Source organism: Lissotriton helveticus, chromosome 5_1, assembly GCF_964261635.1.
Source record: "Lissotriton helveticus chromosome 5_1, aLisHel1.1, whole genome shotgun sequence".
Taxonomy (NCBI): Eukaryota; Metazoa; Chordata; class Amphibia; order Caudata; family Salamandridae; genus Lissotriton; species Lissotriton helveticus.
In genome coordinates, this window is record NC_136065.1 from 695,317,021 (window position 1) to 695,342,580 (window position 25,560).

Genomic DNA, 25,560 nt, shown 5'->3' on the forward strand with positions numbered 1-25,560 from the left:
TGTTATTTCAGCAAATGAAAAGAAACCGAAAATGGTAAAACTTTACACCAGTTGTACTGCATTTTTGGCAGCAGTCTCCTTTAATTATCGACAGTTCTCCAGTTACTTCCGGCTGACGCACACAATGTGCGTACATCGGTAGTCAAGACGACAGGAAGGCGTCGCAGAGACGCTCTTGACAGCTGGATCGACAGCCTGTGTGCAGGGACAGTGCAGTGCGTGTGCTGTGGGAGAGGGTGCCCAGGGAAATAATCAGAGACTGGAGGAGAGCAGCGGAATACCTTGCAGGCCTTGCGAATCTCGCGGGTTACAGTCGTACTCTTGTGATATAAAGTGTCGCAGGGACGGGGACAGACAAGTGTGCTCGTAAACAGACGAACCCCAATGACAGTAAATGACAAAAGGATACACGCATTCTTTTTTTAGTAAAAAGACAAGAAGCAATAGAGGTTCCCTTGCAAGAATAGAAACACTAGGAGCGGCACCGGATTCGACAGGACGTGCAGCGAAGGAGCCGGCGACAAGGCGGAGTAAGGGGGCGCAGCTGAGAATGACGCCCACATGACGAAGGTACGGGCCGTGTGGCTCTCAGGCGACGGGTCACACCGTAAAGCTGAATTTAGCTTTAATAAGATCAAGCTTGCCTGGGTTAGGAGTCCAGTACCTGAAACTTCGTTCACACGAGTCACTGGCGTTTCGCGCGTGGCCTCAGACCCGGTCACTGGCTCGGTCAGACGGAGACGTTTTCTGAATCCAGGGCCGCATATTGCTTAGCAGAACAGTCAGTCACTCAGTAAGGTGTCACCATCTCTGGAATTGTAGCGGTGGAGCACGCCCACCTACAGAAGGCGGGAACGTTTAGCAGCTAAACATACTGCGACATGTGCTCCATCAGGCACAGAGGCTAAGGACCTGACATGCTTTCTCCCAATCTGTCTGGGTGGAATCCTGACCCGAGAGCCAATAAAAAGTTGACCAAGCTTTCCAGCCAATCATCAACATGGCGAACTTCCTTTAGCCAATGAACGGCTGATAAAAGTTCGCCCAGCCAATTGTATGGCAAGTGTCCGCACACACTCAATATCTTAGGTCAGCGTATATTTCTCATCTTAAATTGAATGTTTTTCTTTCCGCCTGATTGAGTAGGATTTCACTTGGGACACAGCTCTGGTACTGCGGGTTACTAATACCATAGTTACTAGTCAAAAGACGGTTCGTTAAAGGTACGGTATGAAATCACGGATTCAGTCTTAAGTACGGGTGCAGTCACTGGAAGCGCTCATCCTCGCAGACTCCAATGCTTCGAGGCACTTCGTGTTATATACGTTCACTTTTTGTGATCCAGCGGCAGTACTGGAGGAGGACCCAAGGCCTATACTTTGGTAATCGTATAGGACACCAGGTAGTTGCATTACGTGGTCTATGTAACTAAGTGGAACTTTTGTAAAGAGTGCCTGAATCCAAGGAGGGAACGTCAATGGCCCGGAATAAATAGTGTCTATGCTAAGGCGTGAGGTCGCCACTGGAGCCGAGGGATCATGCTACAGTGAGTTAAGAGGAGGATGATTTCACGGTATCGACGGAAGCCGGTGGCCCAGATCCTACCAATGTAAGTATAAACAGGGACACATTATCAGCGGCATGTTAGGTGAAGGATGGTTAGCGGCGGGCGGGACGGTAGCGTTTCGTGCCTGTCAAAGTGCATGAGCGGTATTGTAGTAGTAGTAGTAGTATAGCTTTATTTCGATACGGTACATATCATAAAAGCAGTACAAAAAATAAAACATTACAAAGGTGCATAATTTAAAATACCGCAGAGAATCATAATAAACATCTATACATAAAATACACATTTAAGCTATCCTTACTTATATTTGCACTAATGGCTAAAAACAGGTTATAAACAGATTTTGGGAGTAGACATTATTGAATCAGTAGCTTTCTTGCAGATCTTATACGCCATGCCCAGCCAAGAAATTTTGCCATACAGCATGCAAAGAAAGGGCGGGCATCAGAGCGCAATATACGTAGGGCTTCTAGATGTGATCTTGTTCCCAGGCTTCTGCACAGAGGCTTTAGCCATTTCAATCTAGGTGCTACATAAGCACTGCACTCAAACAGAAGGTGGGCGTCAGATTCAACCCTTGAGTCGCAAAATGGGCAAAATGGGACCGTTTGAAAGGGAGGATTCCAGGAGGAAGTAAACAATCCTAAGGGGAGAACACCCACTCTGAATTTAAAGTAGAGTGATCTGTCTCCGGAGCTGTGGATTAGGTCCAAATAAGGTTCCCTAAAAGGGAGATCTTTGACTAGTAAAAATTGGGCAGCAGATTTGCAAAGATTGGAATTACGCATTCTGTTATTTTTTACCCATAGCCAGTAAGCGTTCTTTAGAGACCGCTTAGGTGGCGCTGTTTTGTTAGCCCAAGCATCTCCCATCCCCAGCTCATAGAGCAATCGTTTAACCTCCCTAAACCAGGGTATCTTGCTACAACCTGGAAGAGACAACAAGTCGTCCAGGGCGTCAGCATAGCTACTCAGTTCTGGGACATTCCAAACCCGGGACCATAGTAGTAAGGGGCGCAGTTTTGCTTGCTCGCAAATTGGGCGAGTGCCTACGTCCAACAAGAGGGGGATTGTAGGGGTGCTGTGGGGTAGCCTCATCAGATCTTTGTGGAAGTTGTTTTCCATCTTTGCCAATGTATCGACTCTCTGCGTACCCCACAGTTCAGCGCCATATAAGGCTGCACTTACGACCCTAGCTCTGTAGATATCTAGCACTGCCCCAATTGGTTTCAATGAGGAGGCTCGTTGCTCCTTGAGCAAAGCGCCCGTGACCCTTTTGTGTGTCAGAAACACCTTATGATGGTGCGCCTTCCAACTCATAGAGTCACACAGGCGAATTCCCAAGTAGTCAAATTCCTTGACTCTCTCCAAGGGGGTGGAGTCTAAAACAGGTGGGGCGACAGATTTCTTGGGGGGATTGAGGACAAGGAATTTGGTCTTGCTTATATTTATGGCTAAACCCCTGTTGTCACAGAAGGATTTAAAGCTGGAAAGCAATTTCTGAATGCCAGCTGGAGATTTCGAGATCAGGAGGGTGTCATCCGCAAACAGGAGCGTTGGGATCTTTCTGCCCGCCAGGGTAGGTGCATCCGCAGGATGTTGCAGCAGATGCTCCACCACTCCGTTGACATATAGAGAAAACAGAGTGGGGGCAAGCACACACCCCTGGCGGACGCCCCTGTCTACTGGGATGCGAGATGTTTTTTCTCCCTGGACACCCCACCTGATCTGGGCGAAATTGCCTTCATGAAATTTTTTAAGCAAGAATAGCAGGTAGTTTGGTAGTCCTAGACCATCGAGGACATTCCATAGCAGTTCCCGTGGGACTAGGTCGAAGGCCGTTCTCAAGTCAATAAAGACTAGATATAACGTACCCCCTCCCAGCACCACCACCTTCCAATATATCATCAGAAGGCGGAATGTTTGCTCGATGGTTCCTGTCCCTGTTCTAAAACCTGCCTGAAAGTCAGACAGGATCTTTTCCTCCTCAGCCCATTGGAGAATCCTACCCAGAACGACTTTCCCCGCAACCTTCTGGGTTGAATCCAGCAAACTAATGGGGCGGTAGTTTGATGGGTCGTCCCGACTGCCTTTCTTAAAGATAGGCACAACTTCTGCGCCCCTCCAAGAATCAGGAAAGGATCCCCCTTGCAGAGCCTCGTTTAAGAGTAAAGCAATTAATCTGCTCCATACTACCGGGTAGGATTTAAGTAAATCCCCTGGAATACCATCAGGGCCTGGAGCCTTGTTGGGGACAATGCTCCTAATAGCCCCTTCAACTTCCTGACTGGTAAAAGAAAAATCTATAGGAAGAGAGTTGGCTATTGTAATGACCGAAGATCCCGGGCATAAAGGGGACAAGTCCAGTGCAACAGAATAGAGCTTGGAGAAGTGGGCAAACCAAGCATCACCCGGAATGTTACAGGTTATTTGATGGTCAATAGGCTTGTTCCTTGCTCTTAGGAGATCCCAAAACCGTTTGGAATCCTTCAAGGAACTAGCTTCAATTAAGTCACACCAGAAATGGTAATCATGAGCCTCCTTTGCCTTAGCCACTATTTTTTTGTAGGATTTCCTCGCGGTACTAATGGCGACCTTGTCCCTACTCTTGACTGCAGCAATAAGCTCCCCCTTTGCAATACGACATTGGGGAGAGTACCAATTGTCCCTGGCATTGGAATCACTTTTAGAACCCGCCCTGGATTTAGTATATTGAACTGTAAACAATTTACTCAGTGATACTGTAGTCTCTATAAAAAGTGGCAAGACATTAGTACTGGCTGGGCATATGGCGTCAAGCCGAGGTTCCACCACTGACAAGATGGACCCGGCTTGCGCCATCCTCGCCTCATCAGCTTTAACTTTTGCCCACTTCAGACGTCTACCACAGTTGGACGGAACAATTTCGTGGGATGACTTCCAAGTGGGTGCTTGCTTATACTTCTTACTTTGCCAGTATGGAGACAGGTTTAAGCAAAGGGGGTTGTGGTCGCTATCGCAGGATGCTACAACCTCCATATCCAAGTGGAATGGCCAAAGGTTATAATTCAGGATAATAAAATCAATTCTGGAGGAGTGTCCCGGTCTATTGTAGGTGTGAGCTCCCATAAGGTCCGATTTTGAGCGGCCATTTGCTGATCTCAAATTATGCTCCAGACAGAGTGCATTAATCTCTAACGCATTTTGTGTCCATTTGGGAATCGGATCCAACGACAAGGTCGGGATGCCCCTTCTTGCATCTTCCTCGAAAGAATTCAAAATATCCTCCTTTGCCAGCGGCTCAAAACAACAATTGAAATCGCCCGCAAGGAGAATATAAGAGTCAATCTTGCAAGCGGCTAGGTCGTTACTAAGACCTGTCTGAGGAAGGCTTGATGTCCCACTCCTGGCGCCCCTCAGGTATAAGTTGAAGACCTCTAACATCTTGCCCCCTTCGCAGTGTATTGAGATCCTCTGCAAGTCGGGAGAATGAGTGGACCTATCGCTCACTTTTAAACCCAAAGCAATTCTAACCCATATTAGGAGGCCTCCAGATGGACGACCCTTTGAACCCCTTTGCTGGAGGGCTGGGACAAAGTAGGTGGTAAATCCAACTCTATATTTCGGGTCCAAGGTCCAAGTTTCTTGTAAAATGCAAATGTCAAATGGCTCTATGAACACATTCCATTCAGGATTATCAAAGTTCCGATTTAGCCCTGCCACATTCCAGCTTACAATCTTTAGTGGAGGGACGGTTGTACTAGGATAACTGAGAGGATGAGCAGATGCAGTAGGAGTTGGCACAGCCACTGGGGGTAACCTGTCTAGGGGCTCATCAATTCCCTCAGACTGGCTTCCTACAAGCAAAGGTGTAGCCTGTACAGGGGCATTTGGTAGAATATGCGAGAACTCAGACTGTGCATTCCTACCTTGTGGACTGGGGGCTCCCAATACAGTTAGCTCAACCTGATCTGCACTATTTTTAGCTATCAAACCCCCCTCAAAAATAGCACTATGTAATATTTGTGCTAGGCCAAAAGGATGTACAGTTACTAAGGGATCGATGTCTGCACAATGGGACCCGGGACACCCGTGGGCTGGGATCAATGGTACTTTACCCACTGTGTGGGAACTTGGGTGCCTATGGAGTCAATCTACTTCCTCCAAACCCCCGAATCTATTTGAAATTGGGAAACCATTCCAGTGGGAAAAAGGATCCACTTGATGGTTAAAATGGTTTCTCCTTGGTTGTTGGTGGACTAGTGACCAATTGTCCATCTGATTGTGGGTTGGTCGTGGGGGATAAAAGAAGGACAAGGGTTTCGGAATGACAGAAGACCCCTCAGTACAAGGCCACGAGCATATGTGCTGTGCTGTGTGTGGGTCATCAAAAGTTATAACTATGCAATCCCCCGCATTTGTTTTCCTAGTTGGGCCCACCCAAGAAGTTCTGCGCACCATCAGCACTTTACTTCTACGGCCATTTGGGATAGGTCTGTTGACATTGAGCCAATGCATTATTTTATTTTTCAAGGACCAATGATCCTCATGTTGGCCATTACTGATCTGTGGAACCCCCAACAACACAACTACAAAATCATTTGCTTCCGGGGGAAGGTCGATATATCCCCCTCTAAAATTGTTCTTAATCTGGAAGTCTTGGGTAGGTGTTATAGCTACCTTGTCAGGCTGGCGTTTTGAGGATAACCCAGCTTTAGAATTGGCAGGTAGATGAGTTAGGGTCTGCTTCGGGACCTTAGGGATTGTAACAGGAAGTTTTTGACCCACCTTCACAGTCCTAGGTTTAGGAACTGGTCGTACAATCGTGGGTATAGTGGGCTGATTTTGATGTGTTTGCACTATGGGAGCTGGAGGAATAGCATCGTCTACTGGGAGGCCCTGATTTTCAAGACTTCTCAAACCGAGAGTGGCCAGAGCAATGATGCTCTTTTCCATCTCAAGTAAATTATTTTCGATTCGTGAAAGTCTGAGATCTAATGGAGAAAGGAGTTTTTTGAGGGATTCCCAAACCAAATCTATGAATTCCCTATCATTATTACCCAAGCCATCCATCTGTAGGCCTTCAGTTACTGGGATGTAAGCAGGTAATTGCTCTGTAGTTGTCCCCACCCCAACTCCCTCCAGTGGTGGCTGCTCCCCAACCGGCCGAGCAACTTTGATGGTGGGTATTGGGCCATTCGTCGGTGCCAGCTGTTGTGGCACCGCGATTTTTGCCTTTTTCCGTAAATAGGCGGAACGAGAGCGAGTCTTCCGGTTTATTTTAGTGACAATAGGGGCACTAGGGGCATTAAAGACCACTGGGGGAGGAAGGATGGGAACAGCATTCTGGATGCAAGAGGTGACAGGGGCACTCACTTCCAGTGGATTAGGTTGCGGGGTAAGGTGTGGGGAAAGGATAAGTTGAGGAGGAGTCTGGTGTACCTCTGCCTGGGTAATTATGCAGTGGGGGATGGGAGGACGCTCTGGAGTGACCGCCATAGCTATAGAGCCCAAAGAGGATTTTTTGGAAGTAGCGATGACTTCAGACAGTCTTCTGGCCGCTGCCAGCTCGAGAGATACCCGCGTCTGGAGCTTGGATATTTCCCGGTCAATTGCGAAATTAGTGCGGGTAATGAAGTCATCCATTGGACCACTAATTGAGTGATCACCTTTGGAGGCCTTACTCCTAGTTATTCTTGTGCACATATCTTAAATAAGGGGGCACAGCCAAACAACAAAATATATATAAAAAGAGGGAGTGGATCAAACTTTGCAAACCTCTCTGGTAGGTAATGGCGGGCGAAAGAGACTGGGCCAGTCCAGTCCGCTCAGTCCTCGAACGGCCTCAAACGGCCCGCTCTTTGCCCGCTCTTCGCCCCGAGCTGCGTCCCGCGCTGCGGGAGTAGGTGTTGGTTATGTAAGGAGGGTGATTGGGCGGGGGGCGGGCCAGCAGGGAGAGCGGACCGTCAGCTGGTTCTTGGTCACGCAGGGACTCCTGGTTGCTGGAGTCCCTGCTCGCTCGCAGCCCCGCCTAGCCTCACGCCCAGCCGCCTTAACAAGCCTCCTCAACGCCCGCTTTCCAAACCTGGGCGAAGCGGCACCCGCGGAGCGGGTGCGGCGAGTTGTAGAGCCGCTAATAGGATTAGTGAAGTCCAGTTGCTGTAGCACACGGCGTCTGCTCCCAATGCTCCGTGAAGGGCAAGTATCCCGCAGAACGATGGTAGGGCGAGTCTTTATCCACCTGTAGTGGGCGGGGGGCGGGCCAGCAGGGAGAGCGGACCGTCAGCTGGTTCTTGGTCACGCAGGGACTCCTGGTTGCTGGAGTCCCTGCTCGCTCGCAGCCCCGCCTAGCCTCACGCCCAGCCGCCTTAACAAGCCTCCTCAACGCCCGCTTTCCAAACCTGGGCGAAGCGGCACCCGCGGAGCGGGTGCGGCGAGTTGTAGAGCCGCTAATAGGATTAGTGAAGTCCAGTTGCTGTAGCACACGGCGTCTGCTCCCAATGCTCCGTGAAGGGCAAGTATCCCGCAGAACGATGGTAGGGCGAGTCTTTATCCACCTGTAGTGGGCGGGGGGCGGGCCAGCAGGGAGAGCGGACCGTCAGCTGGTTCTTGGTCACGCAGGGACTCCTGGTTGCTGGAGTCCCTGCTCGCTCGCAGCCCCGCCTAGCCTCACGCCCAGCCGCCTTAACAAGCCTCCTCAACGCCCGCTTTCCAAACCTGGGCGAAGCGGCACCCGCGGAGCGGGTGCGGCGAGTTGTAGAGCCGCTAATAGGATTAGTGAAGTCCAGTTGCTGTAGCACACGGCGTCTGCTCCCAATGCTCCGTGAAGGGCAAGTATCCCGCAGAACGATGGTAGGGCGAGTCTTTATCCACCTGTAGTGGGCGGGGGGCGGGCCAGCAGGGAGAGCGGACCGTCAGCTGGTTCTTGGTCACGCAGGGACTCCTGGTTGCTGGAGTCCCTGCTCGCTCGCAGCCCCGCCTAGCCTCACGCCCAGCCGCCTTAACAAGCCTCCTCAACGCCCGCTTTCCAAACCTGGGCGAAGCGGCACCCGCGGAGCGGGTGCGGCGAGTTGTAGAGCCGCTAATAGGATTAGTGAAGTCCAGTTGCTGTAGCACACGGCGTCTGCTCCCAATGCTCCGTGAAGGGCAAGTATCCCCACCATGAGCGGTATTGAGCAACGGTGCCACATTTTGAGACCCATCCCTGCCCCAAGGCTTTCCAAGCACAAGCTCCACACAGACCACAGTACCAACATAACGTTGTAACTTTCACATTATGTAAAAATAGCTTTCAGAAAGGTTAATTCAAATTTCTATTTAGTACACATGTAGTGAGAGGAGGCACCTATGCACTTCTGCAATCTTCCCCAATACTGGAATTGGAAAAAATGTACTCTGGGAAAATTAGGGGCCAAAGTGTAGCAGAGGAAAGGGGTAGAACCACGAGGTGTGACATCATGAAATGCTGCGCCTAACAGTCAATTTTTACTTTTAAGAAATCTGCTCCAAAGAAGTTGGCCTCGAGGACAAATGTGACAGTAAAACTGTTCTAGCTTACTTAATAGATTAGAAGGCGTCTGCATTGAAAATATTCTACTGGGTTAAGACGCCTGATGCACAGTGCTTGAAATGGAAATATTGACGTGCATGTACTCCTTGTCCCAGAGTACTGTTTTCTATTGAGAAGTGCTGGTCTTCTCCTATTGAAGCATTGGCACAGTAAAGGAAATATCTCTTCCAAATTAAAGAAGTACATGTATTTAGGGTATCTGACCATTTAAAGCACTGCTGCTGCAGAGATCTTTTTGCCAAACATTTTCCAGAGGATTATACAAACAATAAGATAACGCTGGCAGTTAATGCTTTTTCAGCAGAGGTCTGTGTTATGTCTATTCATAACAAACAAGCATTTACAATGCAATGGGTTTGCCTTTGTTAAAGTTTGAGCTATTGGCATTGCTCTTGACAATATTTTTATTTATGTTTTTTTTAACATAAATAAATGGCATTGTCATTTACAATGCCACTAGCTTTATCTCTCGCAAATAACACACACAAACACCCACACAGAGCCCCCCACACACACACCCACACAGAGCCCCCCACACACACAGCCGTACAAAGCCCCCCCACACACCCACAGAGCCTCCCTACACACTGTGAGCCCCCCCATGCACTGCGAGCCCCCCCACACACTGCGAGCCCCCCACACACTGCGAGCCCCCCCACACACTGCAAGCCCCCCCACACACTGCGAGCCCCCCCACACACTGCGAGCCCCCCCACACACTGCGAGCCCCCCCACACACTGCGAGCCCCCCACACACTGCGAGCCCCCCACACACTGCGAGCCCCCCCACACACTGCGAGCCCCCCACACACTGCGAGCCCCCCCACACACTGCGAGCCCCCCCACACACTGCGAGCCCCCCCACACACTGCAAGCCCCAACACACTGCGAGCCCCCCAACACACTGCGAGCCCCCCCACACACTGCGAGCCCCCCCAACACACTGCAAGCCCCCACACACACTGCAAGCCCCCACACACACTGCAACCCCCCCAACACACTGCAAGCCCCCACACACACTGCAAGCCCGAGCCCAAGCGTAGTTACAGGCAAATAGAAGAGGGTCACGTAAATGAAAAGGACGAGAGTTCGTAATGATACGTGTATTAAGCACACAAACGCACAGTTTCTACGTATCCGCAGGAACTGCTATTTTAAACAAGACTATTTCACAGAGGCAAAGACACTGAGCCAAAAACTAAGACAACGAGGTTATCCACGCAAATTGGTGCGCCGCTCCCTTAAAAGAGCATGGTACTGTCCCAGAGAGACATTGCTAGAACCATGCATAAGAAATAACTCAGAGAGAATCACATGTGTCACAACGTTCTCGCCTGCTTCCAATGCAATTAGGAAGAGTGTTGTAAAGCACTGGCCAGTACTTAATGCGGGGATCCTTAACTTAGAACGACCAATGTTTGCCTTTAAAAGAGCGAGAAACATAAAGGATCACCTGGTAAGAGCTTCACTTCCTCAGCATGACATAAGAACCACACTAGACGATATGTGGGACTTACCAGCCCTCAAGGGCCATGCCAAATGTGGTCAGTGTGTCTCTTGTAATTCTACCATTGAGGGCAAGACCTTCTCCTACGGAACAATCAAGTATAACAGACAGTATTTCACAAACTGTAATTCCAACAATGTGATTTATGCGATCGTTTGTCCATGTATGTTACTATATATAGGACAAACAAGTCAGAAGGTCAAGCTACGAATAGGCCAGCACAGGAGCAGAATCCGGTGCCAAACAGCCAACGCACCCCTGGTGGAACACTTCAAAGAAATGCGACACACGGAAAATGACTTCACTTGGACAGTCATAACACAGATCAAAGCCCCCCCACGAGGAGCAGACATTTCACAGATCCTAAACAAGGAGGAGCTGCATTGGATCTTGAAGACAGACAGTATAAGGAAAGGGCTCAACAGGATTGAGGACTGGACTTCCTTACTATAACCTGTTTCCTTGTGGAAATTTATCGAACTGTTATGAAAGTCCTTGAATATGGTTTTAGAAATAGCATGTATGAATCACCATATGTCACAAGAGCACTTCTGTTCACGTTTTTTAAAATATCTCCAAATATCTTTGTCACCTCTCCAAAATGTCCGCCCTATTCTTGGGCTCATCAGTCCCTTCTCTATCTCTGATACCTGGCGATCCCACACCACTCCAAGATGTCCGCCCGCTAACGGACTTACTAGTCCCTTCTCTATCTCTGATACCTTCTAATCCCAGTCCCTCCATCAACTGGCTAGCGATCACCGCCAGAACCCCATTCGGCCGGCCATCGAGCAGGACCAGCTACAGTAAGTTACCCCAGATGCTCGAGCTAGAGCCCCTCTGACTTTGACCTCATGATACACCCCATTCCGACCCATTGCTAACTACGCCTCTTGCCTTCCCAGCGTTCCAATATCAGAAGCCCGGCAGCACCGCGTTGCAGATCTAGCCATGCTAGCCATCAAGTAAGCCTCAATCTAACTTTTGAGTTTGCCGCCCAGCTTCGAATATCGTTTTTATAACCACCCCTCCATTTACTCCTTAGTTTCCAGTTAATTCCCCGTGCTGACCGCCACTAAGTGAGTATTTTGGCCATACTTTTCACGGACTCGGGTCACTTTAAATGGAATGGTTTAAAGTAATGCTAATTAATTTCCCTGATATTTAGATGCCGCAAAACTCCTGAGGCCACCCACGTTTTATCGTAATCAAGCTACTGCTGCAATACGGCTAAGGTATTCAGCTCTATCTGGGATGACCTAGTCCACCGAGGTAGCCCCCCCTCTCAATCTCCTTCCACCCAGCTCACTGTGCCGTTTTAATGTTCACTGCGCCGTTCACGGATCAAATTGTCTATGTCTTTATTCTGAAGATGCCAAGGTTACATACATAGCTTTACCCTGTTCACTGCGCCGTTTCTATTTTCACTTCGTTGCTGACCTAAGATATTTATTTTATGTCCTTGCTCGGAAACTGTCACGGTTAGATGCATAGCTTTACCTGCGAGCAGGAAATTTTTCAAAAAAGCCTAGTAATTATTACAACTCGGTTAAACATGCATGCATGCGCGCTCTCGGAAAATCCTCTATTTCCAAACGCCACAAACCACGCCAAACACCATCAGTGGTCTTTAAAAGAGGCAACTGGCCTTAATGGCTTTTAAATCAGCCAAGATCACTCGCCCTCATTTGTAGACGGCACTTTTCTAAATGTGCACGCATGCCACTTTCGAAACAACTGTCACCATTGTTTTTTGAAATAAATAAGCTTGTCACTTCGAAAATTCGGATATTAGCACCACATTATATATCGAGTCATGCCTAGCTTTCTAATGGAAATTCTTCTGTTTATGTTTGTATGTTTTTCCTTTTTCTCCCCTTACATTTATGTGAATCGCAAAAGTGGTTATGTAAAATGTACAAATTAACTCTAAGAAAAACATGACTTAAATGACTTTGTCCTGAAGATGATGCATGTATCTTTGAATTGCATCGAAACGTCGTCGACTTTAAAGCACCATATGTTGTTATGAATTCACAATAATGTCGTTAACAATGGGTTGCTAGAAATGAATCTGAGTCTGTATTACTGAGTACTAGTGCAGACCGCCTTGTGCGCTTTCCACATGAACCCTTGTCACTTGTTTTGTCTTGGTTTCTGTGGGTCACAGGTCGTGCCCACTTTTTGTATCAATGTGAAAAAATGAACTATTACCAAAAATTTAACTAATAAATTCCTGTCCGGCTGGACAGAGGCTATATACTATTCAGTATATCTCAATTTTTTCCAAAGATCCTAAATAACTAGGGTCCCCTGTCTTGTACAACATATTACCGCCCAAGGACCCTAGTGCTATTCCTTCGGGTTTCCCTTGTCTCAAAAAACAGGAGAATGAATAAAGGCAGTTACGCAGGTGACACTGGAGAGTGGTAGGAGAAGGTAATATAGTGTCATATAGTGACATGTAAGAAGATCAAGTAGTGCATGGTCTAAAAACAGTCTCTGGGAGAGACCTTAGTCGAGTCTACATAGAAAGAGGATATTAATATCGTGTGTCAATAACACAAGAAGAACCCCACAAAGGTATACAAGTCACAGAGGAGGGCGGGGGGGGGGAAATCATGGAAGAACCGCTAGTCGGAAGGAATGTAAAATGATGCACGTTTCACCTGCTGCGCTCTGTGGATATCCAGGTGCTCTTCGGAAGACTAAAGAAAAGAAAAAAAGTACGGGGTGATTATCAGAGGACGAGAGTGCGAGCGGCGTGATGACTGACAGTGGCAGGGGGTCTTACCGTGGTGGCGACTACTGGATACAAAGTCGGCCACGTGGTAAAAAGTACAGTAAACGACCAGGGCACCCCGTGCCAAAGGTGGGAGTACTGTACTGGACGGGTGCGTCCAGAACTATTCGAGGCGACCTGGGAGGGAAAATAAGAATGAGGTCAGAGAGAGATAATAAGGGGCTACTGCGGTCAGCATCGGGTGGACGGGATGGCTCTCACCTGAGTCAGAAGGTCAGAAGACGCATCCGGTCCGCGCGTCCATATAGCGAGTTCCGGGTAATGGACGTGTCCCGGCACCCCTCCCTTCTCTGCGGCCGCACTCACCGGTACTTGGACGCTGCAGCTCTTCCTCACCCGGTCCCGCTTCTTGGGGCCGGGTGCTCTCACGGACGGCGGCGGGGCTCCTCTTCCACCATGGAGCCCTGCCGGTGGGTGCAGCTGCTTCTCCTTGTCCGCGCTGGGGGAGCGGGACTTCCGGGTCGCCCCCTCAGCTTCCGGGTCGTCGCGGGCAGCGCGGCGGCCCGTCTCAGCTACTGCAGGCGGGGAGTGAATTCACCGAGGGGTGGGCTCCCTCGAGGTGAAAATAAACAATAGCGGCAAGGTCCCTGGGCGCCTGCCAGGGGACAATTTAATTACAAAAAAGCGAGGTGAGCACTCGCTAGGGCAGAAAAGCGCTATGAAGCGCTCTGGGTGTTTTTCACGAAACTCCCCGGCCCGAGCAGGAAGGCGAATGCCGGACCAGATTCGGGGGCGTTCCCGGCTTTTGGCTGACGTAGCGTGACGTAGCCAAAGCCAAAAATTCTCGGGAACGCCCCGAATCTGGTCCGGCATTGACGGACAGGCCCGTCTTCCAATGGCTAGCCTCCATTTATGGAGCTAGCCAATGGAAGACGGGGGCCGTTCCTGTCTCCCCTACTATACTCATTAGGTTTTCGCCTGCGCGAAAGCGAGAGCCCCCCCACACACCCACAGAGCCTCCCTACACACTGCGAGCCCCCCACACACTGCGAGCCCCCCCACACACACTGCGAGCCCCCCCGGCACACTGCAAGCCCCCCCACACACTGCAAGCCCCCAACACACTGCAAGCCCCCCAACACACTGCAAGCCCCCCAACACACTGCGAGCCCCCCACACACTGCGAGCTCCCAACACACTGCGAGCCCCCCACACACTGCGAGCCCCCCCACACACTGCGAGCCCCCCCACACACTGCAAGCCCCCCAACACACTGCAAGCCCCCACACACACTGCAAGCCCCCCCACACACTGCGAGCCCCCCACACACTGCGAGCCCCCCAACACACTGCAAGCCCCCCACACACTGCGAGCCCCCCCCCACACACTGCAAGCCCCCCCAACACACTGCAAGCCCCCACACACACTGCAAGCCCCCCAACACACTGCAAGCCCCCACACACACTGCAAGCCCAAGCCCAAGCGTAGTTACAGGCAAATAGAAGGGGGTCACGTAAATGAAAAGGACGAGAGTTCGAAATGATACGTGTATTAAGCACACAAACGCACTGGAGAATGAATAAAGGCAGTTAAGCAGGTGACACTGGAGAGTGGTAGGAGAAGGTAATATAGTGTCATATAGTGACATGTAAGAAGCTCAAGTAGTGCATGGTCTAAAAACAGTCTCTGGGAGAGACCTTAGTCGAGTCTACATAGAAAGAGGATATTAATATCGTGTGTCAATAACACAAGAAGAACCCCACAAAGGTATACAAGTCACAGAGGAGGGCGGGGGGGGGGGGGGGAATCATGGAAGAACCGCTAGTCGGAAGGAATGTAAAATGATGCACGTTTCACCTGCTGCGCTCTGTGGATGTCCAGGTGCTCTTCGGAAGACTAAAGAAAAGAAAAAAAGTACGGGGTGATTATCAGAGGACGAGAGTGCGAGCGGCGTGATGACTGACAGTGGCAGGGGGTCTTACCATGGTGGCGACTACTGGATACAAAGTCGGCCACGTGGTAAAAAGTACAGTAAACGACCAGGGCACCCCGTGCCAAAGGTGGGAGTACTGTACTGGACGGGTGCGTCCAGAACTATTCGAGGCGACCTGGGAGGGAAAATAAGAATGATGTCAGAGAGAGATAATAAGGGGCTACTGCGGTCAGCATCGGGTGGACGGGATGGCTCTCACCTGAGTCAGAAGGTCAGAAGACGCATCCGGTCCGCGCGTCCATGTAGCGAGTTCCGGGTAATGGACGTGTCCCGGCACCCCTCCCTTCTCTGCGGCCGCACTCACCGGTACTTGGACGCTGCAGCTCTTCCTCACCCGGTCCCGCTTCTTGGGGCCGGGTGCTCTCACGGGCGGCGGCGGGGCTCCTCTTCCACCATGGAGCCCTGCCGGTGGGTGCAGCTGCTTCTCCGTGTCCGCGCTGGGGGAGCGGGACTTCCGGGTCGCCCCCTCAGCTTCCGGGTCGTCGCGGGCAGCGCGGCGGCCCGTCTCAGCTACTGCAGGCGGGGAGTGAATTCACCGAGGGGTGGGCTCCCTCGAGGTGAAAATAAACAATAGCGGCAAGGTCCCTGGGCGCCTGCCAGGGGACAATTTAATTACAAAAAAGCGAGGTGAGCACTCGCTAGGGCAGAAAAGCGCTATGAAGCGCTCTGGGTGTTTTTCACGAAACTCCCCGGCCCCGAGCAGAAAGGCGGGTGCCGGTAATGCCGGACCAGATTCGGGGGCGTTCCCGGCTTTTGACTGACGTAGCGTGACGTAGCCAAAGCCAAAAATTCCGGGGAACGCCCCCGAATCTGGTCCGGCATTGACGGACAGGCCCATCTTCCAATGGCTAGCCTCCATTTATGGAGCTAGCCAATGGAAGACGGGGGCCGTTCCTGTCTCCCCTACTATACTCATTAGGTTTTCGCCTGCGCGAAAAAGCTGCGCAGAGCGCAGCTTTCGCCAGGCAAAACCTAAAAAACCTAGGGGTCTGATCTATGAGGAAAAAGGGGAACCTCAGAAAACAAGTAATAATATCATAATAGTCTATCAATTACCAGGGTGAATTACTCCTGATATAAATGAGAAAACAGTACACACCTAACCAAACAGTGATTGTGGGTGAAACCAATATAACTGTAGGATTCCCATCAAAGTTGTGATCAATACTATCATCTGGTCATCCTTCGGGGATGGTGTGTCTCTTGATCATTGAGACTTTTATACCAGCCTCCGATCGGAGTTGGGATCAGACCCACAGTCACTCCTGGACAGTGTAGATAGTTATTTATTGATGGGAATTTAAGCAGTGCAAAAACCAAACCAAAGGAAACCGAAGGATGACCAGATGATAGTATTGATCACAACAAGACTTTGATGGGAATCCTACAGTTATATTGGTTTCACCCACAATCACTGTTTGGTTAGGTGTGTACTGTTTTCTCATTTATATCAGGAGTAATTCACCCTGGTAATTGATAGACTATTATGCTATTGTTACTTGTTTTCTGAGGTTCCCCTTTTTCCTCATAGACCAGACCCCTAGGTTTTTTTGTTATGAATAATTATTATTGGGGATTGTAACCTAGGCTGGTCGTTAAATTTTCCCTCAGACCCTCCACACAACATTAGTTTTTTACTGTGTTATGTCTAGTCACAGTTTGAACTCATAAAGAAGAACAGATGGTTAATGGGCCTGCTGCAAACCATATTGTGTAACTTGTAGATCCAGATTTGTATTTTATGTAGATAGGTAAGTGGGTTACTGCTTTTGACGCAGAGGTCCTTTTGTTAGTTCCAGTTCATAAATTGCAATCACTGTATAGCACAGTGTGCTGTGAACCAGCACCAAGTAGCTATATGCAAACTGCATGTCATGAGTGTAGATACTGGTTGTTCCCCCCCCCCAATCTGTTGATGGTGTAATTTTGCAAAGAATCGTTCTTTTGGGTAGTGATAGTTTTGTTAGTACAGAGAAACCCAATCACTGTGTTATGTTTTAAATCTTATCTCTGTGTTTCTCGCGGCCATGCACTCTTAGCATAAAATATCTACAATTATGGACAATGTATAACTCCTACACCATATTACACTCATTGTGTTTTGTAACATTTTGTATACCTTGATTTATAAACTTGCATAATTTATTGTCTCTTTTTGTGTGATGTAAAGCGCTGTGACACCCTACACTGAGATGAGTAGCACTATAAAAATGTTTTAAAAAAAATTATCAGGTGCCCTTTAAATAATTATTTATGTAATTATTCATGCACAGATACAACTGGCATTCTTATAATGCATACATATCTTTTACATGGGAGACGCTGAACAAAGTCACAAACCTGCCTCCAAATCATAGTTTCTCTAAAATACTTATGAAATGATAAGCTGTGTGTCAATGTTTCCTTCCATTAGATTGGTGTGTAGGTGGTTAGGCTCCGGAAGGCTTCCAACTGAGATGATACTTGAGCAAAGGATGGGCAGATGGCCCTTTAAATGAGGTCTTTGTATTCGACATAGCTGTTAATGAAAATAAGAAAGCCCCCTCACCGCCTGTGCTGCTCTGAACAGAATGCAGACAACATGCGGGTACTCCTGGATTATGTCCTGGTGTCGGAAAATTACACTAGGACACATTCTGTATATTTCACTGGATTGGTTGGATCCCAGATCCAGCTCATAAATAGCTGCCAGGACCAGCATTCTGTGGGATGCCCCTCACTTCCTGCACTGACCATGCCCAAGCTCTATTAATAATGGTAATAATTACTTATTTGGAAGCTCAGTACCCACTGGGAGCTTCTACCTAGCATGTCCGTCATCACAAATCCAAATTTGAATCTGGGAATGGATGAATTATCCCTATAAGAACAGATTATATTCAATCTTAATGAAGCATTAGAGCAGGAACGTCAAAGCTCTTCTGAGCTGACTGGCTCCGAAAAAGTACATTGAAAAGATCTGGCAGGACTAACACCATTCAATAATGTTTGTCTAAAGAAACTACCAAGGCTTGCATTCTATCTACTTATGTGAAAATATTTGAACAAAAAAAGCCCAGTTTACCAGTCAAAAAGCAGTTTTTGTGAAACATGTGCTCAAATGTGAAGCAATAGTGGAAAAACATTAAAGGCTGGAAAAAGTGTCCTATCTGACAGCAGCAATGGTCCTCCAGTAAGGCAAGCGGTCCACACCCCTTCAGTTAAAATGTACTAAAAAGGCCAGGAAAGAAGCACGTCACTTGCTTTGACCAATCGCTTGCCTTCTATTCCAACGCCATTCACCCTGTCCACTTATTCTAGCACTAAGTTATATAGCACCTATATGTTTGCCTTTGTGTTGAAGGAAAGACTGGATTAAAGTTCCCACTCTCAGCAAGAAACAGATGGGTTTGTCTGGGGTGCAAATGAATGCAGGGCTGTTAAAACAGAAAAGAAAATGACCCCTTTCCCAAAACGTTTGGCAGTATCCTGTCCAAAATCTTAACACCAACACTCCTTCAACACTGCTGACACTGCCATCGCTCTTCCTGTACAGCACCACTTCATTCCCATTCATCATTAGCGCTGTCCCCCACTCATACCACCACTGACCTGTGCAGACTCATCAGTCCGTGCAGCTCCTTTACAACTAGAATGACACAGGGCTTTAATTAGGGTGTGTCCTAAAACTGACTTTGAAATGGGTAACTCTTGGGCACTGTATTTATTTTCTTAACTTGAAAGGCATAAATATTCTCAACCATTACAGCATAAACCCTAAGGTAATCCATGCCCGCAAACCAGTGCCTGTTCAGTGTTTGTGATCGGAAGGAAGAGGAGTCACAGAGTTACGGTGCGGAAATGTGCAGACAGCAGTGAGTCGGGGAGCCGCCACCCAGGCACTAAGCCCGAACCCTGAACCGAGACCCGCAGGTTCCAAAACGAGCAGGGGGTTTCGGTTCACGTGAGAACCACAACAATCGTGCACCAACCGTACCCACACCCGCCCGCCCGCCTTTAAGCTCGCAAGGAGAGACCCCAATAAACTCAGTAATAGTTCAAGCAGAGATACATAGCTCAGAAATTCGAGTGCAACCCCCGTCCACTCATCCAAAATGTTGGGACAGTTCAAGCCCAAAAGACATGACAAAAGACCACCAGTTCCGAATAGGAACACCAAGTACACAAGAACAACCACTGATTGAACTTCTTGAATCTTCATTTTAAAATGAAGAGGTCAGTCAACCGAGGACCAACTCACCAGAAAACGTAACATTAATTCCTTATGGGGAGGTGGGGGGACGTGACGATACATCTTTAATCATCCTAAGCCCCTTCGTGACAGATAGTGAAAGCCCGAAGGCAAAAAAGAGATTCATTTTTGGGAGAAGATCACCACTACCATCTAAATCTTCTCACAGGAGCAGGGAGCAAAAGTGTCGAGAGACCGCAGACAAAAGCAGAGTCTCCACCTCGGGTAACAAAGAGAACAAGGATCGGGCTGAGAAAGATCAGGCCAACACCTGGGGGTCCCTCTTGACAACCATGGACACAATGTCGACTGCCATATTCCACCTTCAGGTGGAACTGTTAAACATCTTGGCAGTACACATAGTGGGTATTGACAAAAAATGACAGGCATTAAATGACCTGATTGAGAGTGCCCAAAAACACAATTACATACAGCATGTAACATGCCGTTGTGAAACCCTAGGAGACCCGCCCGATCGTGTGACCTCACTTCTTACCGAAATATTGACAGAAGTTAAGGCACAAGCAGGCACAAGCAGCAAGAGCATGTAGGAGACAAAGAGTTCAAGAACATGAAACAGAAGAAACAGCAGGGATGAGTGAAAGAAAACCGCATCAAAGTAATCCGCTCAGAGCTGAAGAGCTCACTGCTCCCAGATTTTTAACAGGGAGAGGATCAGAACAAGATCCAAAAGAAAAATGGCTCGATCTCCATACAACACTGGCCAGTCAAATAAGGGCAGCGGAGAGACAGGAACAGAGGTACAAGAACAAGAACAAAATATCACAACAAGGGAAAAGAAAAGGCAAAGATAAGCCAGAAAGAAGGGAAATCAGCCACATCAAAAATATATATGGCAATTAGTCAATCAACATACAAATAAACAGACAACGATGGTGCAGAAACCCAAAAAGACGGAAGAAGACACTAGGATCGCAGGATCCCAGGTACGAGTCTCGACCCTTCGTAAAGAACGAACAACATATAACCTGCACAGCGGGGTCATATCAGGAAGAACTGGACCAGGGGCTAGTAATAGAAACTATGGATCACTCAGCTGGCGTCAAAACCGTGTAGCAAATAAAAGAAAATAAATACAAGATCACAACACAGCAAGGCCTGTTAAAAAGAAAGCGAGAGAAGAAGGGAGAGTAATAACATACAAGAACGAGCAAAATTCCACAATAAGCAAGGAAAAGCAAAGAGCAGAACCAAATCAGAGGCTAGTGCAACCAATATACGAAGATAGAGACACAAAACAACAAAGGGTAAAAGGGGGGCAGGGGAAAGAAAATAGAGGACAGCAAGACTGCAACACTTTATTAAATACAACAAAGAAACCACTTTGAAATATTAGTTTGGAGAGGCAAAAAACAAAAATGTATTTTAATTAAAATAAGCTACTATTAATACCAAACTATGTTTCATGAGTACCGTTCGACAACCTGAACAGAGGCACAATACTAAAATTAATTAAGGAAATAAGAGACCTCGCTCACACCAAATCCTCAGATTTGACATCGGTGGAATTCATGCCTCATCCTCACAGAAACAACAGAGAGGCAATATTGACAAACTGGGCTTCAAAGGAAACAATAGTGCAAATCATGAATAACCACAGTATCTTCAGGGCATGGGGGATAGAGCTATAATCAGTCGAACCCCCCTGCTACCCAGGACCATTACTACCCGAAAATGAAAGAGGTATCTCAATCCTAAGGGGAGCAGCAGGAGCAAGCTCAAATCAGGGCTTTTTAGAAAACTTAAGGATCATCAAGTTCTCCTGTAAAGAACAGGCGAAGCAGGAAGATCAGAAGAATTTTATCACCAGGGCAACAAGCCAGGAAGGATCCTGGAAGCACATCAGGTGAGCAACAACTCCGCCTTGACAAAAGGATTACTAAATCAACATGGGACCATGACCGGCTAAACATCTTCTCCTGGAATGTTCATGGGCTTGAGAATCTCCTACAGCATCAAGAGGCAACAGAATTTATTTCTCCTAAGGCACACACAATTCTGATGCAGGAAACATGGTGCGTAGAGCCAATACAAATTATTGGATACACAGCTATCATGTATCAGCATAGAAAACGTCAACATTTGGACATCCCAAAGGAAGATTAGCACTCTTCGGCTCAACAATGTTCAAATGGCAAATTGAACACATAGAAATGGGGACAAATTGTGTGCAGGCTTTAAGAATAGTAAGAGTAAACGAGAGCGGGGACCTGCCAGCCATCATAGTAATAAATGTCTACATCCACCCCAGAAAATATCTAAAAGAAGAGCAGATGAAAATCTTATATGAAATATTGAAAACAATTTAGAGACCATACAAACAGGTGATCTGCATAATGTCAGGCGACTTTAACATTAATCTAAGTAAAAACATGAAGAAGAAGGACCGGCACCAGAAAGAGAACACTTATAGAAACAAGTTGGAAAAGCTGGGATTAAGGCTCCTGAACGGAAACATAAATGATGATACACCGGCCGTCATTACATTTCTAAGTGTGAATAAGAGCTGAATCATAGATAAGTGAAGCCGCAATGCAGCAGGTATGTCACCTTCAAATTTATCTCCGTATGGAGAGTGATCATTTCCCACAGATCATTGGAATAAAATATAAGACAAAGCTGTATTGCGCATCTCACGACCTACTCTCGGCACCCGTAACATATAATCCAAAAAGCCTAAAATGGAGGAGAAAAGGGATAGAAACGATACTGAAGGAGGTACATGCGCACGCTGGTTCATTGGACACAATAAAAAATAAACAAAACAAGTGGGAAGAACAAACCAAAAAAGGGGATTTAAAAACCGCATGGAAACAATTAATAAGCACATTATTAGAAAAATTCACACTAAAAAATCTGACATGTTGGATCAATCCGAAAAGTAAGCAAAACAAATGAACAAAAAAGCAAACATGGTACAGTCAAAAAGCTGCACAAAGAAAAAATGCTAATTTTATGAGAGCCGAATTCTATTGAAACAGACAAAGGAAGTGAAAAGAAGTGATAAAAACAGACTCCGGGAAATGAGAACTCAGTTCAAGAGAAACTGCTGGGAAGCAAAAATAAGATGTCGAGAAGATCTTTGGAACAAATTGCTCTTGGCAAGTCGACTACAGAACAGTAAATAATTTTGGCAAAAAACAGCCTGTCTTTAGGGCACGCACAACACCAAAACTCAAGTATAAATGCAGCCACGTGGGGAAAACACGTGTGGGATATATATGCTGTAACAGCGTCAAAAGAACCACCGGGCCAAATGGAGATTCAAAATTCGCTAGAATTTGCGAATTTTGAATCCTGTCGGAGGCCGAAGAATTTACTGCATCTCAGGTAGCACACGAGATAAGGTACACCGGTTTTTGAAAAATTATGTAACGCGCACAGTGCATGCAGCACTTGAGTGGCGGCACGGTGACCTTTAACCAACCACGCTCTAGTCAATGATGCCCTCTAAAAAACGCCAAATCTAAAGGGTGCTACTGCTCATAGCTAACCATTTCCTTGATAGTCACTGTTAACCCGGTAATGTCGCTGGCCCTCCCCTCCCACTGACATAATTGAAATAACCCACACTTAAAGAGCATTAGTTAACCGCTCACAACACCAAGAACAGGATTTATCCTTGTAAGTTAACATATAGTCATTTGCTTTTTGCAGCACATGCCACATTGATGCGTATAAATATAAAGGAATTCCCCTGCTTCGTCCTACAAGATGCACTCATGGTATGTGTTAGTTCCCATTTCACAATAGATCACAATTGTAACATAGTACACATCACACTGATTTATTTATTTATTTATTTACGCAACTTTTATAGCGCAACAAATACCCTGAGGTGTCTCGGCGCTGTGGATCTACTGAAGTCAGTCATCCTCTTACTGGTTGAACAACCATGTTTTTAAGAGCCTGCGAAAGCTCATCAGGTTCGGGGCAGTTTTGATGGCGAGTGGCAAAAGATTCCAAAGTTTTGGTGTGGCCACAAGAAAACGCCTATCTCCCCAGGTGGCCGTTCTTGTACGTGGCACAGAGAGGAGACTGGTGTTAGCCGATCTTAATGGTCTTCTGGGGACATAAAGCTGAAAGGCTTCAGTCAAGAACCTGGGTCCTATGCCATGTACTGCCTTATATGCAATACAGAGGGCCTTAAATTTTATGCGGCTCTCAACTCTCAGCCAGTGAAGCTGACGGATGCCAAGAGTGGTGGATTTGCGACGGGGAATGTTTAGGAGGATCCTGGCAGCCGCATTCTGGATGGATTGCAGCTTAGTTATGACACGCTTCTGGGTGTGAAGAAAGAGAGCGTTCCCATAATCTATTTTTGAGAAGACTAAGGTAGAGACCAGAGTCTTCCCAGCTGAAGGAGGGAGATAAGGCAGTAGTTTCTTTATTTTTTTCAGAATAAAGAATGATGACGAAACAACCTTGTTAGTGTGAAGGTCAAAAGCCAACTTGCTATCAAATGTCACTCCCAAATTTCTGGCTTTTTCCACTGGGACAGGAGGGAGGCCGAGCTTTTCCGGCCACCAACTGGAAGACCATTCAGGGGAGAGTTTTCCGAAGGTCATAATCTCGGTCTTGTCCGAGTTGAGCCTGAGACAATTCGAGGTCATCCAGGTACTGACCTCAAGCATAGCTCTCTGGAAGTTAGCTGCCACAACAAGGCCATCCCTGTGGATACCCAGCACCAGCTGGGTATCATCTGCGTAAGATGTAAGCCGTACCCCATGGGCCTTTATTACCCTCGCTAAGTCCGCTACATAGATATTAAATAGCATCGGACTTAGCGAGGAGCCTTGTGGGACTCCACAAGGGAGAGCAGAGATGGGTGAGTAGAATTCTCCCAGCCTCACCGTCTGGGTACGGTTTGCAAAGAAAGATGAGATAAGATCCCTGGCCAAACCGTTTATCCCCAGGGCTGTGACACGGTCGACTAGAGTGACATGGTCGACCGTGTCAAAGGCCGCTGACAAATCCAAAAGGATCAGGACAGCCGCCCCTCCCTGATCCATGATCGCCCTGATCTCGTCAGAGGCCTTTATCAAAGCGGTCTCTGTTCCATGCCCTTTCCTAAAACCAAATTGCGTTTCGTCGAGAAGTTGGTGAGTCTCGACGAACTCTGAGAGCTGTCTATTCATCAGGAACTCGCATACTTTGGCAGGAAAGGGCAGACACGCAATGGGCCTGTAACTGGCAACAGCTGTAGGATCTAGGGAAGGCTTTTTTAGAAGAGGTTTTATGACAGCCTTCTTCCATATACTGGGAAATTGACCTGTCTGAAATGCGGAGTTGCAGATCTCCATGAGGGGGCGTGAGATCACTTCTGTAAGTTTTAACATCACCGAGGGAGGGCACGGGTCCAAAGGGGAGCCCGATTTGATGAAAGAAATGAGTTTAGTAACATCATCATGTGAGGCAGGTGAAAAACATGAAAATAAATCACGATTGTGATGGTAAAGTCCTTCTTCCACAGAACCGCCTCTGTATCCCGTTTCGGTATCCCCTTCAAATGATGCATATATATCTGCCACCTTTGAAGTAAAGAAAGTGGATAGTTCATTGCAAAAAATCTGTGAGGGCTCAACTCCAGGGCCAGAGGGGGGTGTGGACAGAGTCGTGACAACAGAGAACAACTCTCTGGCAGAGTTGGCAGCGGTCTCAATTTGCGCCGAAAAAAAACCAAAAAAAAAAAAACAGTTTTTCATTTTATGTTTTTAATTCACCTAGGTACACAAGTCCTTTTAGAAAATTCTCCATCCCTGATGAAGACCTTCCCATAAAGACGTGCCATTTAGAAGGTCGCAACGCGTTGGTTCTATCCGTAGAGAGGCTCCATACAGAACCAAGAATAAGCCAGGTCCCGAAATTGGACACAATAGAGCCCATTAAATAGGGCTCTATCATTGAGTTCTGATTATTATCTTTGACCTCTCCTTGGCTTAAAGAGTAA

The 25,560-nt window shown here is 47.6% G+C and overlaps 2 protein-coding genes across 8 annotated transcripts in view; one reads left to right on the forward strand and one right to left on the reverse strand.

Moving 5' to 3' along the window:
* ECD (ecdysoneless cell cycle regulator) overlaps positions 1-795 on the reverse strand; it is a 285,220-nt gene extending 284,425 nt beyond the window's left edge. The window contains exon 1 of the mRNA XM_078643094.1: positions 665-795. The gene's annotated coding sequence lies outside the window, so the exon portion shown is untranslated. The remainder of the gene's footprint in view (positions 1-664) is intronic.
* Positions 796-1,091: 296 nt separating this feature from the next.
* FAM149B1 (family with sequence similarity 149 member B1) overlaps positions 1,092-25,560 on the forward strand; it is a 635,963-nt gene continuing 611,494 nt past the window's right edge. For 6 of the 7 annotated variants that reach the window (XM_078643097.1, XM_078643096.1, XM_078643101.1 and 3 more), the window contains exon 1: positions 1,092-1,609. Coding sequence is in view for 5 of the 7 variants with exons in the window: in XM_078643096.1 (XP_078499222.1) it covers positions 1,563-1,609 (47 nt within the window). In the remaining 2 variants the exon portion in view is untranslated. The remainder of the gene's footprint in view (positions 1,610-25,560) is intronic. The other variant, XM_078643100.1, reaches the window with a different exon arrangement.